General features: G+C 44.1%; 2 protein-coding genes and 1 pseudogene across 2 annotated transcripts; 2 read left to right on the top strand and 1 right to left on the bottom strand.

Annotated features, from left to right (window-relative positions):
* Positions 1-828: 828 nt before the first annotated feature.
* OR1E1J (olfactory receptor family 1 subfamily E member 1J) lies at positions 829-1,779 on the top strand. Its single transcript, NM_001391699.1, has one exon. It carries the CDS (start codon positions 829-831, stop codon positions 1,777-1,779), a length of 951 nt encoding a protein of 316 aa, NP_001378628.1.
* A 2,615-nt stretch (positions 1,780-4,394) lies between these two features.
* OR1R2 (olfactory receptor family 1 subfamily R member 2) lies at positions 4,395-5,552 on the bottom strand. The gene has a single exon (XM_023653709.2). The coding sequence runs from the start codon at positions 5,526-5,528 to the stop codon at positions 4,488-4,490; it is 1,041 nt and encodes a 346-aa protein (XP_023509477.2). The 5' UTR covers positions 5,529-5,552; the 3' UTR covers positions 4,395-4,487.
* Positions 16,232-16,887, top strand: OR1P5P (olfactory receptor family 1 subfamily P member 5, pseudogene; annotated as a pseudogene).

The raw sequence follows: 18,425 nt of genomic DNA, 5'->3' as shown, positions 1-18,425 counted from the left end.
GATAAATAAGTACAGTAAACCCCTTTATCCACAGGGAATACGTTCCAAGACCCCCACTGGATGCCTGAAACCACAGATAGTACCGAACCCTATAAATACTATGTTTTTTCCTTTACATACATACTTATGATAAAGTTTAATTTATAAATTAGGCACAGTAAGAAGTTAACAACAACTAGGAATAAAATAGAACAATTAAAACAATACATTGTAATAAAAATTACCATAGATCTTAGCAACCTCAGCATAGGATTTTTTGTCTTCTTTCCTTATTAAGTCAAGAACTTTCACCTTTTCACTTAAAGGAAGCACTTTACAGCTTCTCTTTGGCATATCCGAATTGCCAGCATCACTGCTCTTGTGCTTTGGGTATTATTAAGTAAAATAAGGGTTACTTGAACACAAGCACTGCGATACCTTGATAGTCAATCTGATAACTGAGATGGCTACTAAGTGACCACCGGGTGGGTAGCGTATACAGTGTGGATACACTGGACAAAGGGATGATTCACATCCCAGGCAGGATGGAGTGGGGATGGTGGAGATTTCATCACACTACTCAGAATAGCATGCAATTTAAAACTTATGAGTTGTTTATTTCCAGAATTTTCCATTTAATATTTTCGTGCCTCGGTTGACCATAAGTAACTGAAAGCGCAGAAAGTGAAACTGCAGATGGGGCACTACTGTACCAAACTTAACCCTTATGACTTATGGGTATTTAATGTAAAATATCTCTTTGAAAATTCTGCATTGTTTATGTATATATATAGGCTGATACTGTCATATAAATTATTCTTAATTTCAAAAAGGTAAAACAAAAGCAACATGAAAATGGGAAACCAAACTGTCATCTCAGAGTTTCTCCTCTTGGGCCTGCCCATCGAACCAGGTCAGCAAGATCTGCTCTATGCCTTGTTCCTGGCCATGTATCTTACCACCGTCCTGGGAAACCTCCTCATCATCGTCCTCATTCACCTGGACTCCCACCTCCACACACCCATGTATTTGTTTCTCAGCAATTTGTCCTTCTCTGACCTCTGTTTTTCCTCTGTGACCATTCCCAAATTGCTGCAAAACATGCAGAACCAAGACCTGTCCATCCCCTATGCTGGCTGCCTGGCCCAGATGTACTTCTTCCTGCTTTTTGCAGACCTGGAGAGCTTCCTCCTTGTGGCCATGGCCTATGACCGCTATGTGGCCATCTGCTTCCCCCTGCACTATACCACTATCATGAGCCCCAAGCTCTGTCTCTCCCTGATGATGCTGTCCTGGGTGCTGACCACATTCATCTCTTTGTTGCACACCCTGCTCATGGCGCGGCTCACTTTCTGCGCTGACAATGTGATCCCTCACTTTTTCTGTGACATGTCAGCTCTGCTAAAATTGGCCTGCTCTGACATTCAGATAAATGAAATCGTGATATTTATCTTGGGAGGGATTGTCATTATTGTTCCATTCTTGTTGATCTCTTCATCCTATGCACGGATTGTGTCCTCCATCCTCAAGGTCCCTTCTGCCAGGGGCATCCGCAAGGCCTTCTCCACCTGTGGCTCCCATCTCTCCGTGGTGTCTCTCTTCTATGGGACGATCATCGGCCTCTACTTGTGCCCATCAGCTAACAATTCTACTGTTAAGGAGACTATCATGGCTGTGATGTACACTGTGGTGACCCCCATGCTGAACCCCTTCATCTACAGCCTGAGGAATCAGGACATAAAGGGAGCCTTGGGAAGAGTCTTTTCAAAGTGGACAAATCAGTTTTCTCTGGGACAGTGACTCTAAAGATTAAAGAATGTTTTCAAATAGTAGGTGTAGTATTGACAATGAGTAGCATTCTGAAAAGTCTAGTGGCACCCAAGCTCGGCACTGCTAATGCAGCCGTCATGGCACTTCCAGGGGGACTTTTCCCACATGTCACTACAGGCAGGTCCATTGTGCCTTTTGGGTTTACCACTGTATGTCGGGTGTGATGTAACACAAGGACTGACATGTAGTGGACACGCAGTGATTATTATTCAATTTTGAACAAGTACTGCTCTAGTTTTGTTGTTTACTGCCCTCAAAGAATGTATAGTAGTTCCTAATTCTCTAAGAAATAAATACAAATTTCTCAGGCACTTCAGTGCTTTGCTCCTGCCAAACATATCTCTTCCGTGAAAGGTATCTTCCAATTTATTATGCACGTGTTCTTGTAATTTTTTACTCTCCAGGATCATCAGTTCTCCCCTCGAAGGTCTATTCAGTTCTTAATTTTATTTTCAGGTGTTGATTGATTCACCTAGTGTGAGAGTTGAGAGCCAGTGTGTCTCCGAGGCTGTCAGGATAAGAGGTGAGGGGAACCTGTAGTAGCAGCTAAGGTCAGAGCCCAGAGCCAGATGGAAGACATGACTGACTCTAAGAGAACCAGCAGAGTCAGTGAGCCCTGAGAAGGCCATCAGCTCCCTTCTCAAAAGAAAAGTCATGTACCATTCATGCTAAGAGAAGAGATGTCAGGTTCCATCAACAATGGACCTCCTCTCCTGAAGTCAAGAGGATACATAAGCCTCAAGAGTCTGGAAAAAGTAGAACAAAATCAACACAAAGAAAATAGGAGGAAAGAATTAGTAAATATAAACGTGAAAAATTAGTGGAGTTGAAAACCAATAAACAATAGAGTAATAATAACAAGCTAAATGTTGGTTCTTTGGAAATGTTAGTGATAACATAAAACATTGGCATGTAAAACAAGATAAAAAAAAAAAAGAGAGAAAACGTGGGGCTGGCCCCGTGGCCGAGTGGTTAAGTTCGCGCGCTCCGCTGCAGGCGGCCCAGTGTTTCTTTGGTTCGAATCCTGGGCGCGGACATGGCACTGCTCATCAGACCACGCTGAGGCAGCATCCCACATGCCACAACTAGAAGAACCCACAACGAAGAATACACAACTATGTACCGGGGAGCGTTGGGGAGAAAAAGGAAAAAATAAAATCTTTAAAAAAAAAAAAAAGAGAGAAAACGCATAAAAAAGAACTCTAGGAGTGAAAAAGGAGCAAAATTAACAACTAAAGATGCAGTTTTAAAATCATAATACTATATACAACTTTAAAACAAAAATTTTGAAAATGTGTGCAAAATTATCTTTTGGGAACTTAGATGTTACTAAAATTTGTTCAATATGATAAAAAATTGAATAGACTACAAATCATTGAAGAAGATGAACTTAGTTTTATGACTTTGGGACAGCAGCTTGATTTCTCTAAATCTGTTTCCTCTCTTCAGCAATGAGAATAAAATGGTATCTTTCTTGTGGAATCTTGTGAGGTTTAAACAAGACACGCAAAGAGCACTTAGGACAGTGGCTGGCAGGTAATAATTCCCCACTAAATGTTATCTTTTATTATATTTATTACAAGAATATCATTACACCATTGTAATAGTGAAACATTGGAAAAGCATAAATATTTATCAGTAAGGGAATAGTTAAACTGTAGAACATTACAGTATAGGGTTCTATACCATGAAGTTAAAAATGAAGTTCTATTTGTAGGGATAAGAAAAGATCTCCAAGACATATTGTTTCATGAAAAAGGGAAATTGCAGAATATATGTAAGGAAAGATAGATAGTATTTATGTTTCAAAACTGGAAAGAGAGAGAAAGAGAGAGGAAAGAGAGAAGGAGAGAGACAAAAGGTATTGATAGATTGATAACCCAGATGGGAGTGGAGATTGCACTGGATGGTGGTCAAGGAGAATTTTACCTTTATCTCTATTTTTGAATTTTTTTTTCCTTTTTCTCCCACAGCCCCCCGGTACATGGTTGTGTATTTTTAGTTGTGGGTCCTTCTAGTTGTGGCATGGGGGATGCCGCCTCAGCGTGGCTTGATGAGCGGTGCCATGTCTGCGCCCAGGATTCGAGTTGGTGAAGCAGAGTGCTCGAACTTAAACACTTGGCCACGGGGCTGGCCCCTATTTTTGAATTCTTACCGTGAAAATGGTAGATATAGTATCTAGGGAATAGAATTTTAAAAGGTTTAAATACTTTAAAAAATAGCTATATCTTTCCTGAATTTTCCAGAAAAGGAGTCTGCAAGGGTGTGGGCTACGGTACAGAATATTCAAAAAACACCTCTTTAAAAACCTCTTAGACCTGCGCTGCTTCTCAGGCGTGCTCTCCTCCAGCCGGTGCTGCCCACAGTGTCCTTCTCCCTCTCCATGAGCTACAAGACTTATTCTCTACTCCCATTTGTTCCCTTTTATTTTCCCAAAATTTAAAAGTAGACTCTATTTCGAACATTCAGACCATACAGAAGTGAATTTAGCTTATTGCTATGTACCCAACCCTATGAATAAACACTTTTTCATGTTTGCTTCAGGTCTAATTTTTAATTTAACAAGAAATAAGACGCTTGTAGGATCAAAACTGCTAGTGCTTTGGAAAGCTAAAAGAAAAAGGAGGGGTTCTTTTGTAATCATTATTATGGAAATGCCAGTGAATCCAGACGCGCCCTCACACCTCTTCGGGTGCAGCCCTCTGTCTAAGTCCCCTTTTTAGGGCGCCTTTGACCTCTTTGTTGCGAAGGCTGTAGATGAAAGGGTTCAAGGTGGGTGTGACCACCGCATAGACCACGCTGGCCAGGCGGTCGTAGCGGGCCGAGTAGGCAGACGACGGCCGGAAATAGACGGAGAGGACAGAGCCGAAGAAAAGCGACACGACCACCAGGTGGGCCCCACAGGTGGAGAAGGCGCGGAAACGGCCCCTTGCGGACCGCACTCTCAACACCGCGACGAGGATGCGCGAGTAGGACAGGGACACGAGGAGCAGCGGGGTCAGCACCACGACCAGGCCCTCCGAGAAGATAGCAGCCTCCGCGGCCGCCGTGTCCGAGATCGCCAAGCTCAGCATCACCGTCATGTCACAAAAGAAGTGGCGCACAGGGGTGGAGCGCGGGTAAGAGAGCGCGGAGATGAGCAGCGTGTGGAGCAGCGAGTGCAGGTGCGCCACCGCCCAGGACGCCCCCACTAGCACCGCGCAGCGCCAGGGTGTCATGACCGCGCCGTAGTGCAGGGGGCGGCAGACTGCCACCGCGCGGTCGTAGGACATGGCTGCCAGGAGGTAGCTCTCCGTGATGCCCAGAGCCACGAAGAAGTACATCTGGGCAAAGCACCCGTGGAAGGACATGGCCTGGCCTGGGTGGAGCAGGCCGGCCAGCAGTCTGGGGACCGTGACGGTGGTAAAGCAGACGTCCACGAGGCTCAGATGACCCAAGAAGTAATACATGGGGGAGCAGAGGGCCCCGTCGGATCTCACCAAGACCACAATGCTCACGTTGCCCAGGGCATTGAGCAGGTAGATGCCAAGGAAGAGCAGGAACAGCAGCGGGTGGACGTCTGTTCCGTCCATCAGGCCAAGGAGGAGGAACTGTGGGGCGGACGTGAGGTTGGCCAGGGCCATGGAGTGGCCAGGGAGGTGGGGTGCTGAGGGGAAAGATGAGGCAGCCGGCCTCAATTCGGGCACTTCTAGGTGGACCTCTGCATGTTGAGATTCCATGTAATATTTAAAAATTTCTGCTTGCTAAAATGGCTTGAAAACCACATTGTTCATCCAATAATCCTAATTTTATGAAGAAACTGAATCTCAGAAGGGTATACTAGAGTGGTGGGTAGTCTGAAGCTTTGGAGTAAATTAACCTGATTTTGAGCCTTGGCTCTGCCACTCAGGTGGTGTGACTTCTCTGAGCCTCAGTTTCTTCTTTAAATGAGAAAAATACCAGAAACTACCTCTGGAGTTGGTTGTGAGGATGAAATGCATAATAAACTTAAAATATTTAGCACTGTATCCAGCATATAATAAGCACTCAAAACTGTTATCTATCATCTACTTATCTCTATCTCTATCTATCTATCTATCTATCATCTATCTTCATCATCATCATCATCATCTGCTTAGTCAAACAAGTAGTTAGGGGCAGAATTAGGTCCCAGGCCATCAGAATACCAGTGTTTTCTTCACCAAACACTTTACTGCATTTGTCATTCGTTTATTCACCACATATTATGTGCTAGGTCAGGAATTGGCAAACCTTTTCTGTAAAGGATCATATAGTAAATATTTTAGGCTTATGGGCCATATAGTCTGTGTTGCAACAACTCAACTCTGCCTTTGTAGCGTGAAAACAGCCATCAATAATATGTAAATGAATGGCTGTGGCTGTGTTCCAATCAAACATTATTTACAAAACAGGTGGAGGGAGGGGTCAGTTTTGACATAGTTTGCTGACCCCTCTGCTAGGTACTGTGGGAAACAGGGAGAAGATGAGTGACCTAGAGCAGCTTGCAGAGTGTTTCATACTTTACTAATTTTATGAACCAAGTGGGAGTAAATTATTCCGCCAGCAGCAGTTTGGGAAGAATTCAAAGAAGGGATGGGATTTGAACTGGATCTTGCAGGGTTCACCCAACAGACATGATATGGTGTGGGAAGGGAAGTGCATTCTGGATAGGGGGAAGAGATCGTGTGGGGCTGTTGGTAGAGGTGGCATGAAATGAAGAAGGTAAAACCTCCACATATGACACTGGGATGAGATTTGTCTTTGCTCTGACCTCCGTTGACAGAAAACTTCAAATGTCTCAGGTGACTTCAGTTATCTTAGAAACAAGGCACTCATTTTGTCCCCCACTCAGTCTCTTCCTTAAAACACATTCTTTTCTCTCATTGCTCCAAAGTTTCTAGAAATGTTCTATCACTAGCCTAGCCCATCCCTACTTTACCAGGAAAGAGGGCCAGGCTTTGGTGAGATCCCGGAGTGGACAAAGTCAGTTCTTAGCAAGGAAGCTCCTTGCAGGAAGGAGCTGCATCTCACTGTCTTGCCCAGTGATCTGTACACAAAATTTACCCCGTAAATATTTGTTGAATGAAGCTTTTTAAAGAGCAATGAGTGAAAATACAGGTGAAGGGAGAGTGAGAGAGGAGATGATGGGCAAACCGCTGTGTCCAGGCCTGTCATTTCCCAGGAGAAGCCCCAGATCTATCCTACTTTTTCATTTTTCTGCTGCTGTCTCTCTGTCACCCATTGGCTGTCCCATGGAAATCATCTGCTTATGCCGACCCACCCTTGCCCCAACATAGAGCTGCAGTGTTGAAGAGCCAGGACCTTGGCATCTCTCCAATCCGTCTTCTCTTGAGGTTCGGGATTCTCCCCTGCAGAGCCCCTGACCTTCCCTCCCCACCTCCATGTGGGCAACTGCGTGATGTAGAGGAAAGGGCACTGGCTTCGGAGTCAGAGCCACCTGGGTTTTCATCCTGATTGGCTGTGTAAACATGGACCTGTCTTCATCTCATCTCCACTCTCCTCATCTATAAAATGGGGAGACTGATTATTCCTCTCTTATAGGGTGATGTCAAGATTAAATGAAGTAATGTGTGTATCAGCACATAGCAGGGAATGGATGCTCAGTACACGCTAGTTTCCTTCCCCTCAACTTCTGATGGTGTCTCCCTGATGCTCCTGGAGGCAGTCCAGTCCACTACTGGAGGGCTGTAGTTATCTGAGCATGTTTTTCTTAATCTCAACGGAAACCTGCTTCCTTGTAACTTCTACAAGCAGTCCCAGTTTCGGCCACTGGGGGCTACACACCAAATCTCCTTTCTCTGCAGCTTTTCACATAGTGTTCGAAGAAATCTACGTCTACTAAGTCTTCTTTTCTCTGACCCAAACATCCCTGGTGCTTAGATTCTTTTTTATAGGGCCTAATTTCCAGGTCCTTTTCCATTCTGGTCACCCTGTGCTTTGTCAATATTCTTAGCGGGAATTGGACGCAGTGCTCTAGCTGGGGTTGGGTTGTGTAGAGTTCCCTGGGGGCAGTTTAACAGCTCAGCTGTACACTTCACACCTATTTACTGAGTACCTGCTTTGGGTTAGGCATTGTGTTGGTCTCTAGGACCATAAAGGTGGGTCATCTGTTGTTCTTGACCTCCAGCTGTGCACCGTGTAGTCAGCACTACACTTACTGTGTGAACCAAGTAGGGGGGATTTTCTCTGCTTGGCTGATTCAGGGAAGATTCTAAAGAACAGGTGAGGTTTGACCTGGGGTTGAAGAATGAGGACATCACCAGATGGAGACTTGGGAGTGGAAAGGACCTTCCAGGCAGAGGGGAGAGAAAATGCGAAGGCAGAGGAAGATGTTTTGTGGGTGGGGAGAGCTAAAATGTGGCCTCATCCTCCCTGGTGCTGTCAGGCAGAGTGGAGCGGGGCGGGGAGGAGAATAAGACACAAAAAGAAGACAGCAGGGGCAGTTGGGTTCCCTCACCTGAAGGGCAGCATGCTAGGCCTCAACACAGTCTGCAGCGTCTGTGGACTGGCCCGCCTCCTGGCCAGAGGTCCTCCATCTTGAGGACAGATGCAGTGTCCTCCATCTCCACCCAGAGACTTCAGCTTGTTTCCTGTGGGCTGGAACAGCAGCCTTAAGGAAAGAGAAAGCCAGAGCTGTAAGGGCCCCAGGAATTCCCGAGCCATGCTCCTTCCACTCAGCTTTCCTGCCCTGCCAGTCTCCTTGTTGCCCATCGGATACAGTGCAAAGTGCTCAGCCTGGCACCCAAAGCTTCCAAACTTGGCTCCCGGCATCCTTTTTCAGTCTTAGTTCCAACTGCTTCCACATGCTTCTCCTTCCCCCACCCCAGCCTTTCTCGCCTGCCTTTCCTGCATACTGCTCCCTACCTGAAATGCTCTTTCTACCCTTTCCTAATACCCAGCTCTGGCTCCACCTCCTCCAAGAAGCCCCACCTCCTTCTTGACTTCTCCAGCCCACACAAATGCCTTTCTCCTCTATCTCTTGTAACCCTCACTTGGAACTTAGCCCTCATTTGCTGGTGTTAAAGTGACTTTTTCTGCTGTGATGCTCATCTTCCCCACTGGATGTTGAGCCTTCTGAGGGCAAATATTTAGTTCTCTGTTCCTGTCTGGCCTTAGGCCTGGCACAGGGCTTTGTCTTAGCTCTCCTGGCAGTCAGGGAAGGCTCCACAGAGGAGGTGGCATTTGAGCAGGGTCAGCTTGAAGGACAAGGCATTCACTGGGAAGACAAGAGTGGAAGGGAATTCTAGAAAGAGGGACTAGCATGTACAAAGGAAATTAGAAAGGAAACCTCAGTGAAGCTACTTAACCTCTTGGAGCCATATATATTCACTTAGCAAACAGTAGGTGCTTATTAAATGTCAATTTTCTGTCCCACCCAGCCCCTAGTCACTTTTGGTGATGAGAGATATATTGACTGAGTTTATATTGGCTCCCCCTAAAGGACCTGGCATGGGACTGTTTTACCTGGATGCTGAGCTGCTGTTGTTGACTCAGAGTCCTTTCCTGAGGCCCTGGTATGGCAGGTGTCTGCTTTGAAATGGATAGGAAGAATTTAAGGTCACAAAATGAGGCAGAGATACTTAGGATTTGGGATCAGAACCCCCGTCTCCTGGGCAGCTTGCTGCCCTAAACTCTACGTGGAAAAGGTCACCTTTGTAGTAAACACTCAGGTGCACCAAGATACCAAAGTGCACAAGGATACAAGGACACAGACATATCCTGATAAACCCAGACACATGGACGTGCCAGAGACACACTCACACCCAGTAGGACAGGAATATACACATGTGGGCACACAGGGACACCAGCTTACAGTCATTTATGCACAAGCATAGACACTACGTGGATCCATCCATAGACGTACATGCCACATACACATGAAGACCCAAACACAGACCCCCACTCACAAAAATGTCAGAGACATGAAGAGACCACTGCAATTCTTCCAGGTGCGCTGAGACCTGCTCAGGAGTGGACACACAAACACCAACAACTTCCTCCTTCCTCTAACTCTTGCCTCAGGTCCCCATCTGCCTTGACAGAGCGGGGAGTAGGCAGTGGCCAACAGGGGAAACCATTGCTGGCCCCCAGCACTCTCAGTCCTGGGAGTTTCTATCCAATTCCTTGTGTCCACTCTCTTGCTGGTCAGCCCAGATTCTTCTGTCAAGGGTGTCCCAAATAGCTTTCTCTTCAACCACAGTTTTAACCTAAGATGAGCCCTTCCTGTTCCAAGGACTTCCTCCCCTCCCCTGCTTTCCTCTGTCACCTTCTCACTCATTTCTTTTCAATAATTTTCTCAGCAATCTTGCCTGTTGTATCTATTCTATGCCAAGCAGGTACTTGCAGCACCAGGCAGGGAGGGCATTCAGAACTGAATAAGACACGGTCAAAGAGTTTGTCTTCCTATCTTGGTATCAGGCAATTGGCAATGATTCTAAGACATCATCTCAGCCAACACCCACGTCACAAATGGGAAGCAAGGCTCAGAGAACACTGGACCTGAAGTCATTCAGCGATTTGGGGACAGAGTCAGAGTTTGAATCCAGAGCTCTGATTCCTACCCCTGGTTTTGTCCACTTCCCCATCCTGTCTGCCATGCATTGACATGGCATTCTCATTTATCTCATTTATCCCCTCAGACACCTGATTTACCCTTCTGCCTTACTGCCATTGATTATTCTGCTCCCTGCCAGCAAGTCCCCTGTCTGATGACTCCCCTTTGAGCACGAGAGCACGAACAGGCTCCACCCTCCACACCACATACCTAGAGGCTGAGCTGCTTCCAGCCCGGGGGGGGGGGGGGGGGGGGGGGGGGGGGGGGGGGCGGGGGGGGGGTGGTGGTGCGGGAAGGGGAGGAGGATGGGGTGGCCAGGGGGATGGACAGTTCAGGCAGGTATGTCCTGGAGTGAAGATTTACTGCAACAGCCAAAGGCAAGAGGAGTGGCATGTGGGCTGGGAGCAGAGGGTGTCACCCACTAATTAATTAACCAGGAACCTCCATGGAGAGCTATGGTGGCCTCTGCAGTCGCAGGCACCATGAGGACCTCTCAGCCCTCAACCAGCACAGCTTCTTCTCTCCTACCTGCTGGAGAGACTGAGTGGGAGAGAGGGAATAGAGGGGTGTAGGAACTCATAATTGGAATAGACCCCCTTCAATGTGTGGACCACCTGTGCCAGCCCACTGTGCTCAGAGGATGTTATCACTCCTTTGCCTCCTTCTAAGTGGGCACTGATGGCCTGAGAGGGGCAGGGCTTGTTGGAGGTCACACAGCCAGGGGACCTTGGCCTCTTCTCCCTGGCTGTACCTATGCTGAGCTGCAACCATCACTCTAAAGCTGCGACATCACTGTGAGTCCTCTGCTTGGGGAAGAACTTTTCTTCTGATCCTGCTATGAGGAGAACAGTGAAGTGAAGCTGGGGGACTAGATGCCCAGTCTCCCAGCATGGGTCCCCAAAGCCCTTCCCTGATCCCCAGGCCCACCTCCGCCCTAGAGGTCCCACCTTACCCAGAAGTCAAGGGAGGGAGGAGGGGCTGGAATTGCTGGCAAATTCGCCCCAGGACAGCAGGATTGGGGACACCTGGGGAGGTGCTCTTGATGGGCTTCAGGGGTGCTGCCCTCTGTCACCCCTCAGCCCAGGTTGGAGATGCCAGGATCTCAGCCCTCAGCCTGCCTAGCTGGTGCCAGGGCAAGATGATTTCTTTCCTTGTTCTGGAGCCTTTTGACTGAAGCCTCATTGGCTAGGCAAAGCAGCCCTCCTGAATTTGGAGGGCTGACCCAATCCCCAGGCTGATGAATTTCTCCTGAGGACAACCTCTCTCTCTCATCTGCCCTCCCTCCACCTGGCATGCCTTTTAATGCTTGCAGAACTGGTAGCCACATCCCAGGGGATGAGCCTCTCCAGCTTGACTCTTCATTCATTTGAAAACATTGCTCAGCGTCCATGGGGTGGTGGCCCTGTTGGGCTCTGGGAAATGTCAGAGAAGTCTTGGAAGAAGTGAGGTATTCAAGTCCAACCAGCAGTGGGACCCCGGGCAAGTCTCTTCTCCTCTCAGGGTCTCAGGGTCCTCATCCATCAGGAAATTGAAAGGAGGGAACTGACAGAGCCTGATGATCCCTTCATGTTGGAGGATGGAACATTCTGAGGATGTGCTCTGAAGAGTTAACATTCAGGCCGGGGAAAGAAGACTTGGGCACAGGCAGTAAGTGCCCTAGGGGCTTAGAATAGAAACCCTGCCTGTGGCTTGGGTGTTCAGGGAACACTTCTGGGAGGAAGTGATGTTTAAATGGAGCAAAAGAATGGGAGGATTTGGGTGTGTGGAAGGGCAGTGTGGGCAAACCAAGGTATCTGGGAAGCACATTTTATGCAGAGGGGGCACAGGGAAGTACAAGGGAGGGGAAAGTCTGCCCATACAAGTTTCCAGTAGGGGAGAAGGCACATGCGTCACCTTACCTGGTACTGGGCATCATCCTGTCCTTGCTACCATGGGAAACCTTGGAGAAATTACTGCAATTTTCTGCACCTCAGTGTCTCAGCTATAAAACGGGACAATCGTAGAACCTGCTTCATAGAGATGCTCTGAGGATCAGAAGAGTTAATGAATGTAAAGCCCTTAGAACAAAGCCCAACACGCAGCAACTACCAACTACATGTTGTCTGTTACTATTATTATCCCTCTGCAGGTCCTACTGTGTGCTGGGTGTTTAAGGATTTGTTCTATCCTTAACTTTCCTGACCTGGATTTTTTTCCTTAAGAAGACAATTTGAACCTCTCCATTCCTCTGATAAATATGAAATGACTGTTGGTCAACAATAAGGAGGCACTACGTATCTTCATGTTGCTATTAGCTGTTTCAAATAGATTTGAGGATACTGACTAATGCCCTAAGAATATCATTGTTGTTACAGCATGTGGTAATGTGTGGTTCTATTTAATGTGTCCCTATTGTTTAACAGTGCCAAGTACTACCACACAATGGAAACAATTGCCACGGAAAAACGGCAATAACTAAAACAAAGGGATTCTTCAGAGACTTGCTAGCTTTAAATTCCTAAGGCATGCTTTTCTCCCCCCACCCCCTAGTTGTGTTTATTGTAGTAAAATACATATAACATAAAATTTGCCATCTTAACCATTTTAAGTGTACAGTTTAGTGGTATTAAGTAAGTATTGCTTTCTTCTTAAAACTTACTATTTCTTAAAAAACAGAAAATATTCTTGTTTTTTCCCCTCTTTACCTTTAAAATTTCTTTATTTGATTTTTTCTTTTCTTATTCTAAGGGTAATATATACTTGTTATAACGAATGAAAAATACAGAGATGTATAAAGCAAAAAAAATCATCTCTCCTGAGCTCCTCTTATCTCCCAGCTCTACCAGGTCATCAATGTTGGTAGCCAAGTTCCACACCTTTCTCCCAGCTCATGCAAACTTACATCTATCTATCTATCTATCTATCTGATCATCATCTATCCATCCACACACATACATGTATATAAAGTTTTTCAAAGTATACTTCTTTAGCATAAAGAGAAGATGATACAGAAAATATGTAGGGAGTTTTGCAAAAGATTTTATATTCTAGCAAAGCAACTATTTTCATCTGCATTTATTCCCTTCCAATACACACAAAATGTTGAGCAGTTTATCCTTTTCATTTTCAACCACAGAGTTGGTTAAGTTAAAAAAAAAAATAAACTACACGCTATTCATGCTAATGATTGCGTGTTCCTTGAAATGGACATGCCACAAGTTATTTAATCATTATTGTAATTTTGAACAAATTAATAAGGAAGGTATGTCAACTTGGGCCTTTTTTCTTCCTTAAAGCTTTCCTACCCCAGAGAGAAAAATACAAGGTCAAAGAGGTGAATGTTTTTGTAACTCCTGATAAATGTGGAGGAGGAATTCATCATCCAAGCTTTTTACTACTTACACTGCCATTGGCGATGGCTGAATGTGCCTTCTCCCAACTGTGGAATATTATTATCATGTTTAGTATTAATTTTATTTTTCTTGATTTTTGACTCTGTGGAAAATAGAACCTTGTTTTAATTTCCTTTGACTGTTTAGTGCATTTCTCTACCATCACGTGAGTGTAGCTTTGCTCACTTGGCCTTACTTACTTGCCTTGTTCTAGCAAAGTACAGCCAACTATAACTCAGGGTCTTGGCCCATCTTGGGCTGTGCACCTGAAAAGCAAAACAATAAGCTATAAAACAAGACATGTAATGTTTGTACTTTTTCTTTAGCATAAACCATTTAAAATAACTTCTATTTTTATTTTACCATAGTTGAAATTCTCAGACAAATGAACACATACAGGATGAATATCATCAAGTTATGCATCGGTTTGAACTGACTTGTGGAGTAATTTCCAAAGATATACCATGCCACACGAACACAAAAAGAAATATATATAAGACTTAAAAATATTTACATTACAATACTTATATTATTATAATTTAATAATATATTATAATAGTGTAAGGTATTTTATATTTTAAAATATTTATATAGTAACATTTATATTATTATAATTTAATAATATATTTAATAAATAAATATTATTTTTAGTATTTAATTTAATAAATAAATAATAAATCTATTTAATAATAGATTTAATAAATAGATTTATCCAACAGATAGGTTAAAAATCCTAAAATAGGAAAGAAAATCCAACAGATAGGGTTAAACTTGGTTTTAAGAACCCACGTCACCTGAAAAATCAAAATTTAAAGGAGATAGCAATATGTAAACTAGATAAAATGAAATCATATATCTGAACAAGTCCTCATAAACATGCTCAGGATAGGAGAATCTTCTGCATGCCATTTTATTTAGAACTGATGGAAAAGTGTATGTTTGAAACCACAAACACCAAAGGTGTGAAGTGAAGAGAGAAAACATGCAGCTTAGAAAGAACACATCTAAAAGAAAGTGAAATTCAACCCGAAGGAGCTGACAAGCTGCAGATGTGAAGAATTAGATCCCCAAATATATGTCTTAAATAGATAAGTACAATGAAAAAGTTTACATGATGAAAGATGCCCTAAGACAGAGAAGTCAGATTGAATTCTGCCTCGGGGAATTGTCTGGGAAACCAACTCAATTTGATAGGGTAGATCATGTATTCATTCATTCATTCATACAACCAACAAATATTTTTTGAGCACTGACCTTGTGCTAGGAAATATTACAGGTGTTGGCGATACGGCAGGGAAAAAGAAGATCAAATCTCTTTCCCCAGAGAACTTATATTATTATAATCATGAGATCTTATTTTATTTCTTTACGAAGAAACAACAGTAGAGGAATATTGTCACTATATTAGATGGAGGCTGAGCCATCTTCTCCATGAAATTTGAAGTAAGCTTGCCCTCTGAGAGGAAATAAAACAGACACACAAATTATACGATCAGCCACATGTTTAAGTGTGTGAAGAGATTAGTTGTAAAACGGTCTTTGCAGAATTTTGGAAAACTTGCAACTCAAATCAAGGTGACCTAGGGGTAATCTCAGGGAGACAGGATTGTAAGTGGCTTTAACTTAGTAAGTGGAAGTTAATTAGTTGTGGTAAACTCTGTTTGGAAAAAAATGATGAGAAGAGAAAGGAGTAGGTCAACCATGAAAATCCAGGAAAAAAAGAATCTTCCAAGAGGAATGTTGGCAGTGCCTTTGGAAGCCCTACTTGGAAAGATGGACCTGTTACTCCTTAGGTGTGTCATGAACTTCCCCTTCACCAAACTTTCTTTGGTAAGCAGAGGGTTCCAAAGTACCTTAGTAGCATCCGACTGCACACCAAATAATGCTCTGATATAGTTTGTCTGTTGAGAGAGGATTTACGGTCAGCAGAGTCTCTATTCCTACCTTTAAGTTCTATTTATCACAATAAATTAGCCTTCTGGTCTATATCTGTCCCTACCTGAAACGTAGTTAATGCAACTTCACTCCTGAAAAGTGGATCCACCCTTGATGCAAGTTTCTGAGTCTACAGGGTTGAGAACTGAACCAAATGTCCCTTTTGAGGTATGTTTTAACCAGACGATTTTCCCCAGGTGTGTCCATTTTTGTTTTATTGCCTGCCTTCTTCACACTGCAACAGTTTGGTCAAAGCATCCAAATGTTTTCTAGTCAGTGAGTAAGAGGAAAAAGAAGAAACTACAGCAGGAGGCATTCAGGTTAGAGAGAAAGAAGTTGTTTCTGGTACAGGGTTTCATCTTATATTCCCCTAACACAGTGCCTTGCATAGAGATGATGTTCAACAAGCAAACATTTATTTTCTTTAACTTCTGAAATAGGAGAATTACATGGATATTGCTAATCTATACTGAAATACGTTTAGAGAATTTTAATGAGTCTCACTTGAGGTCTCTTTCTCTGACTTTGGGCTCAGGCAGGAGGGAACCGGATTAGCATCTTTGAGTTCCTCCTCTGGGGCCTCTCAGAGTGGCCAGAGCAGCAATGCATCCTCTTCTTGCTGTTCCTGTGGATGTACGTGGTCCCTGTGGCTGGGAACCTGCTCATCATCCTGGCCATTGGCACCAATGCATGTCTCTTCATGCCTATATACTTCTTCCTCACCAGTTGGTCCTGTGCAGACATCCTTTTCACCTCCTCCACTGTGCCCAAGGCCTGGTGAACATCCAGACCCAGAGCAACTCCATTTCCTACACAGGGTGGCAGGCTTAGCTCTATTTCTTGACTTTTGGGGACATGGACATCTTTCTCCTGACCACAATGGCCTTCAACCTCTATGTGGCCATTTGCCACCCTCTCCACTACACTATGGTCACATCTCTCAGTGCTGCACCTTCATGGGGACTGCCTGCTCATGGTGCACCGAGTTTCCATAACTCACACCTTTCTCATATTCTGTCTTTTCATCTCTACAATGTCATCCCTGACCTATTCTGTCATCCCTGACCTATTCTGTCATCTGGGACCACGATGAAAGCATTTTTCTCTGACAGGCATTTATAAGTTTGTTCTCTTGCTCTTGGGGGTATAATTATTTTGGCCCTTTATTTTTTCTTTATTGAGATAATTTACGCACAGTAAAATGCATAGATCAGTAAGTTCAATAAATTTTGATCAAATGTATACACCTGTATTATCATTATCCAAGTCAAGATATGGAATCTTTCCATTTTCCTAGAAAGCTCCTCATGCCCTTTCTAGTCATCCCTCACCTTGAGGCAACTATTGATCTGATTTCTATTATCGTAGATAAGATTTGCCTGTTCATGAACTTCATGTAAATGGAATCACATGGTATGTACACTGTATGTACTCTTTTGGGTTTGGTTTCTTTTGTTCAACATAATGTTTTTGAAATTCATCTATATTGTTGCATGTGTCGGTAGTTTATTCCTTTTTTTACTGCTGAATAGTATCCAGTTGTATGGAATTATCACTACTTTTTCTTACTCATTCTCCTATTGATTAATATTTAGGTTTTGTCCAGTTTAGGACAATTATGAATAAATCTGCTATGAGCATTCTTATACAAGACTTCTTGTGGACATATATTTTTATTTTTCTTTGATACGTATCTAGGAGTAGAACCGCTGGGTCATAGGTGAAGCGTGTATTTAACTTTCTTAGAAACTGCCAAACACTTTTCCAAAATGGTTGTACCAATTTACACTCCCATTGACGTTGTTTGAGAGTTCCAATTGTTCCACATCCTTGCCAACACTTGACACTGCCAGTCTTTTAATTGTAGCTATTCTACTAGCGCTCTTAAATCTTGATTTTTTTCCTTTGTCTGTATTGTCTCAGCTATCCTCAGAGTCTTTTTTCCTAAGAGAAGCGCCGATGGCCCTCACCTTGCTGTCATCTCCCTATCTATGGGACAGCTCACCCTCTTCTGTGGATTAGCATTCAAATTTCCTAGAGCCTCCACTAGCTATCTGGCTAGTGTGGGAAACACGTGACCCACTAACATCCTGGACATGAGATGGGCTTCTTCACTAGACCCATTCAAACCTTGTGGCTCTACTTGAGCTAAAATAATCCTCAGGAAAGAGCTCCAGCCCAGCTTTCCTTCTTCAAACTAAGTGATCAGTCTTCGTAGCAGGTTCCCTGAGATTCTGGGATTAGTTAGGGTGGGAGAAGTAAGTGGAACCAACAGGATAAAGATGAAAGTGAGAATATCAGCAGGGTGGTCGCCCTATGTCCACTCTCCATTTCTAACAGAGATATGATTTCTCTTTGGGAAATTACTTCATCCCATTGTATTGATCTTGGTTTGGGGCAGTAAATGCAGGGGCCTTGCCTTTGCACTATATTGAATTGGAGGGCTCGTTGGAGGAGCCTTCCACCAGACCTTTTCTTTTCCCACTTAGTCCCTGGGACTTTGACCTTTGAATGGAAATATCCAAGGACTGAAAAATGGGGGTCCTTCATTCTAGCAGTGGTGCCCAAGAGAGATACTCAAAGACTCCTGTTCTCAAGAACCCTCGAGGCTTTCTGAGTCCTATCTGTTCAACGATGTCTCTTTTGTCTTCCCTTTGATGCTACTATCTCCCCCGTTTTTTTCAATTAAATTTTCCTTTTTGCGTAAGTAAGCTAGTTGGTTTCTGTTGCTTGTA

This window comes from Equus caballus, chromosome 11, assembly GCF_041296265.1.
Source record: "Equus caballus isolate H_3958 breed thoroughbred chromosome 11, TB-T2T, whole genome shotgun sequence".
Taxonomy (NCBI): Eukaryota; Metazoa; Chordata; class Mammalia; order Perissodactyla; family Equidae; genus Equus; species Equus caballus.
This window is presented reverse-complemented; position numbering and strand designations above follow the sequence as displayed.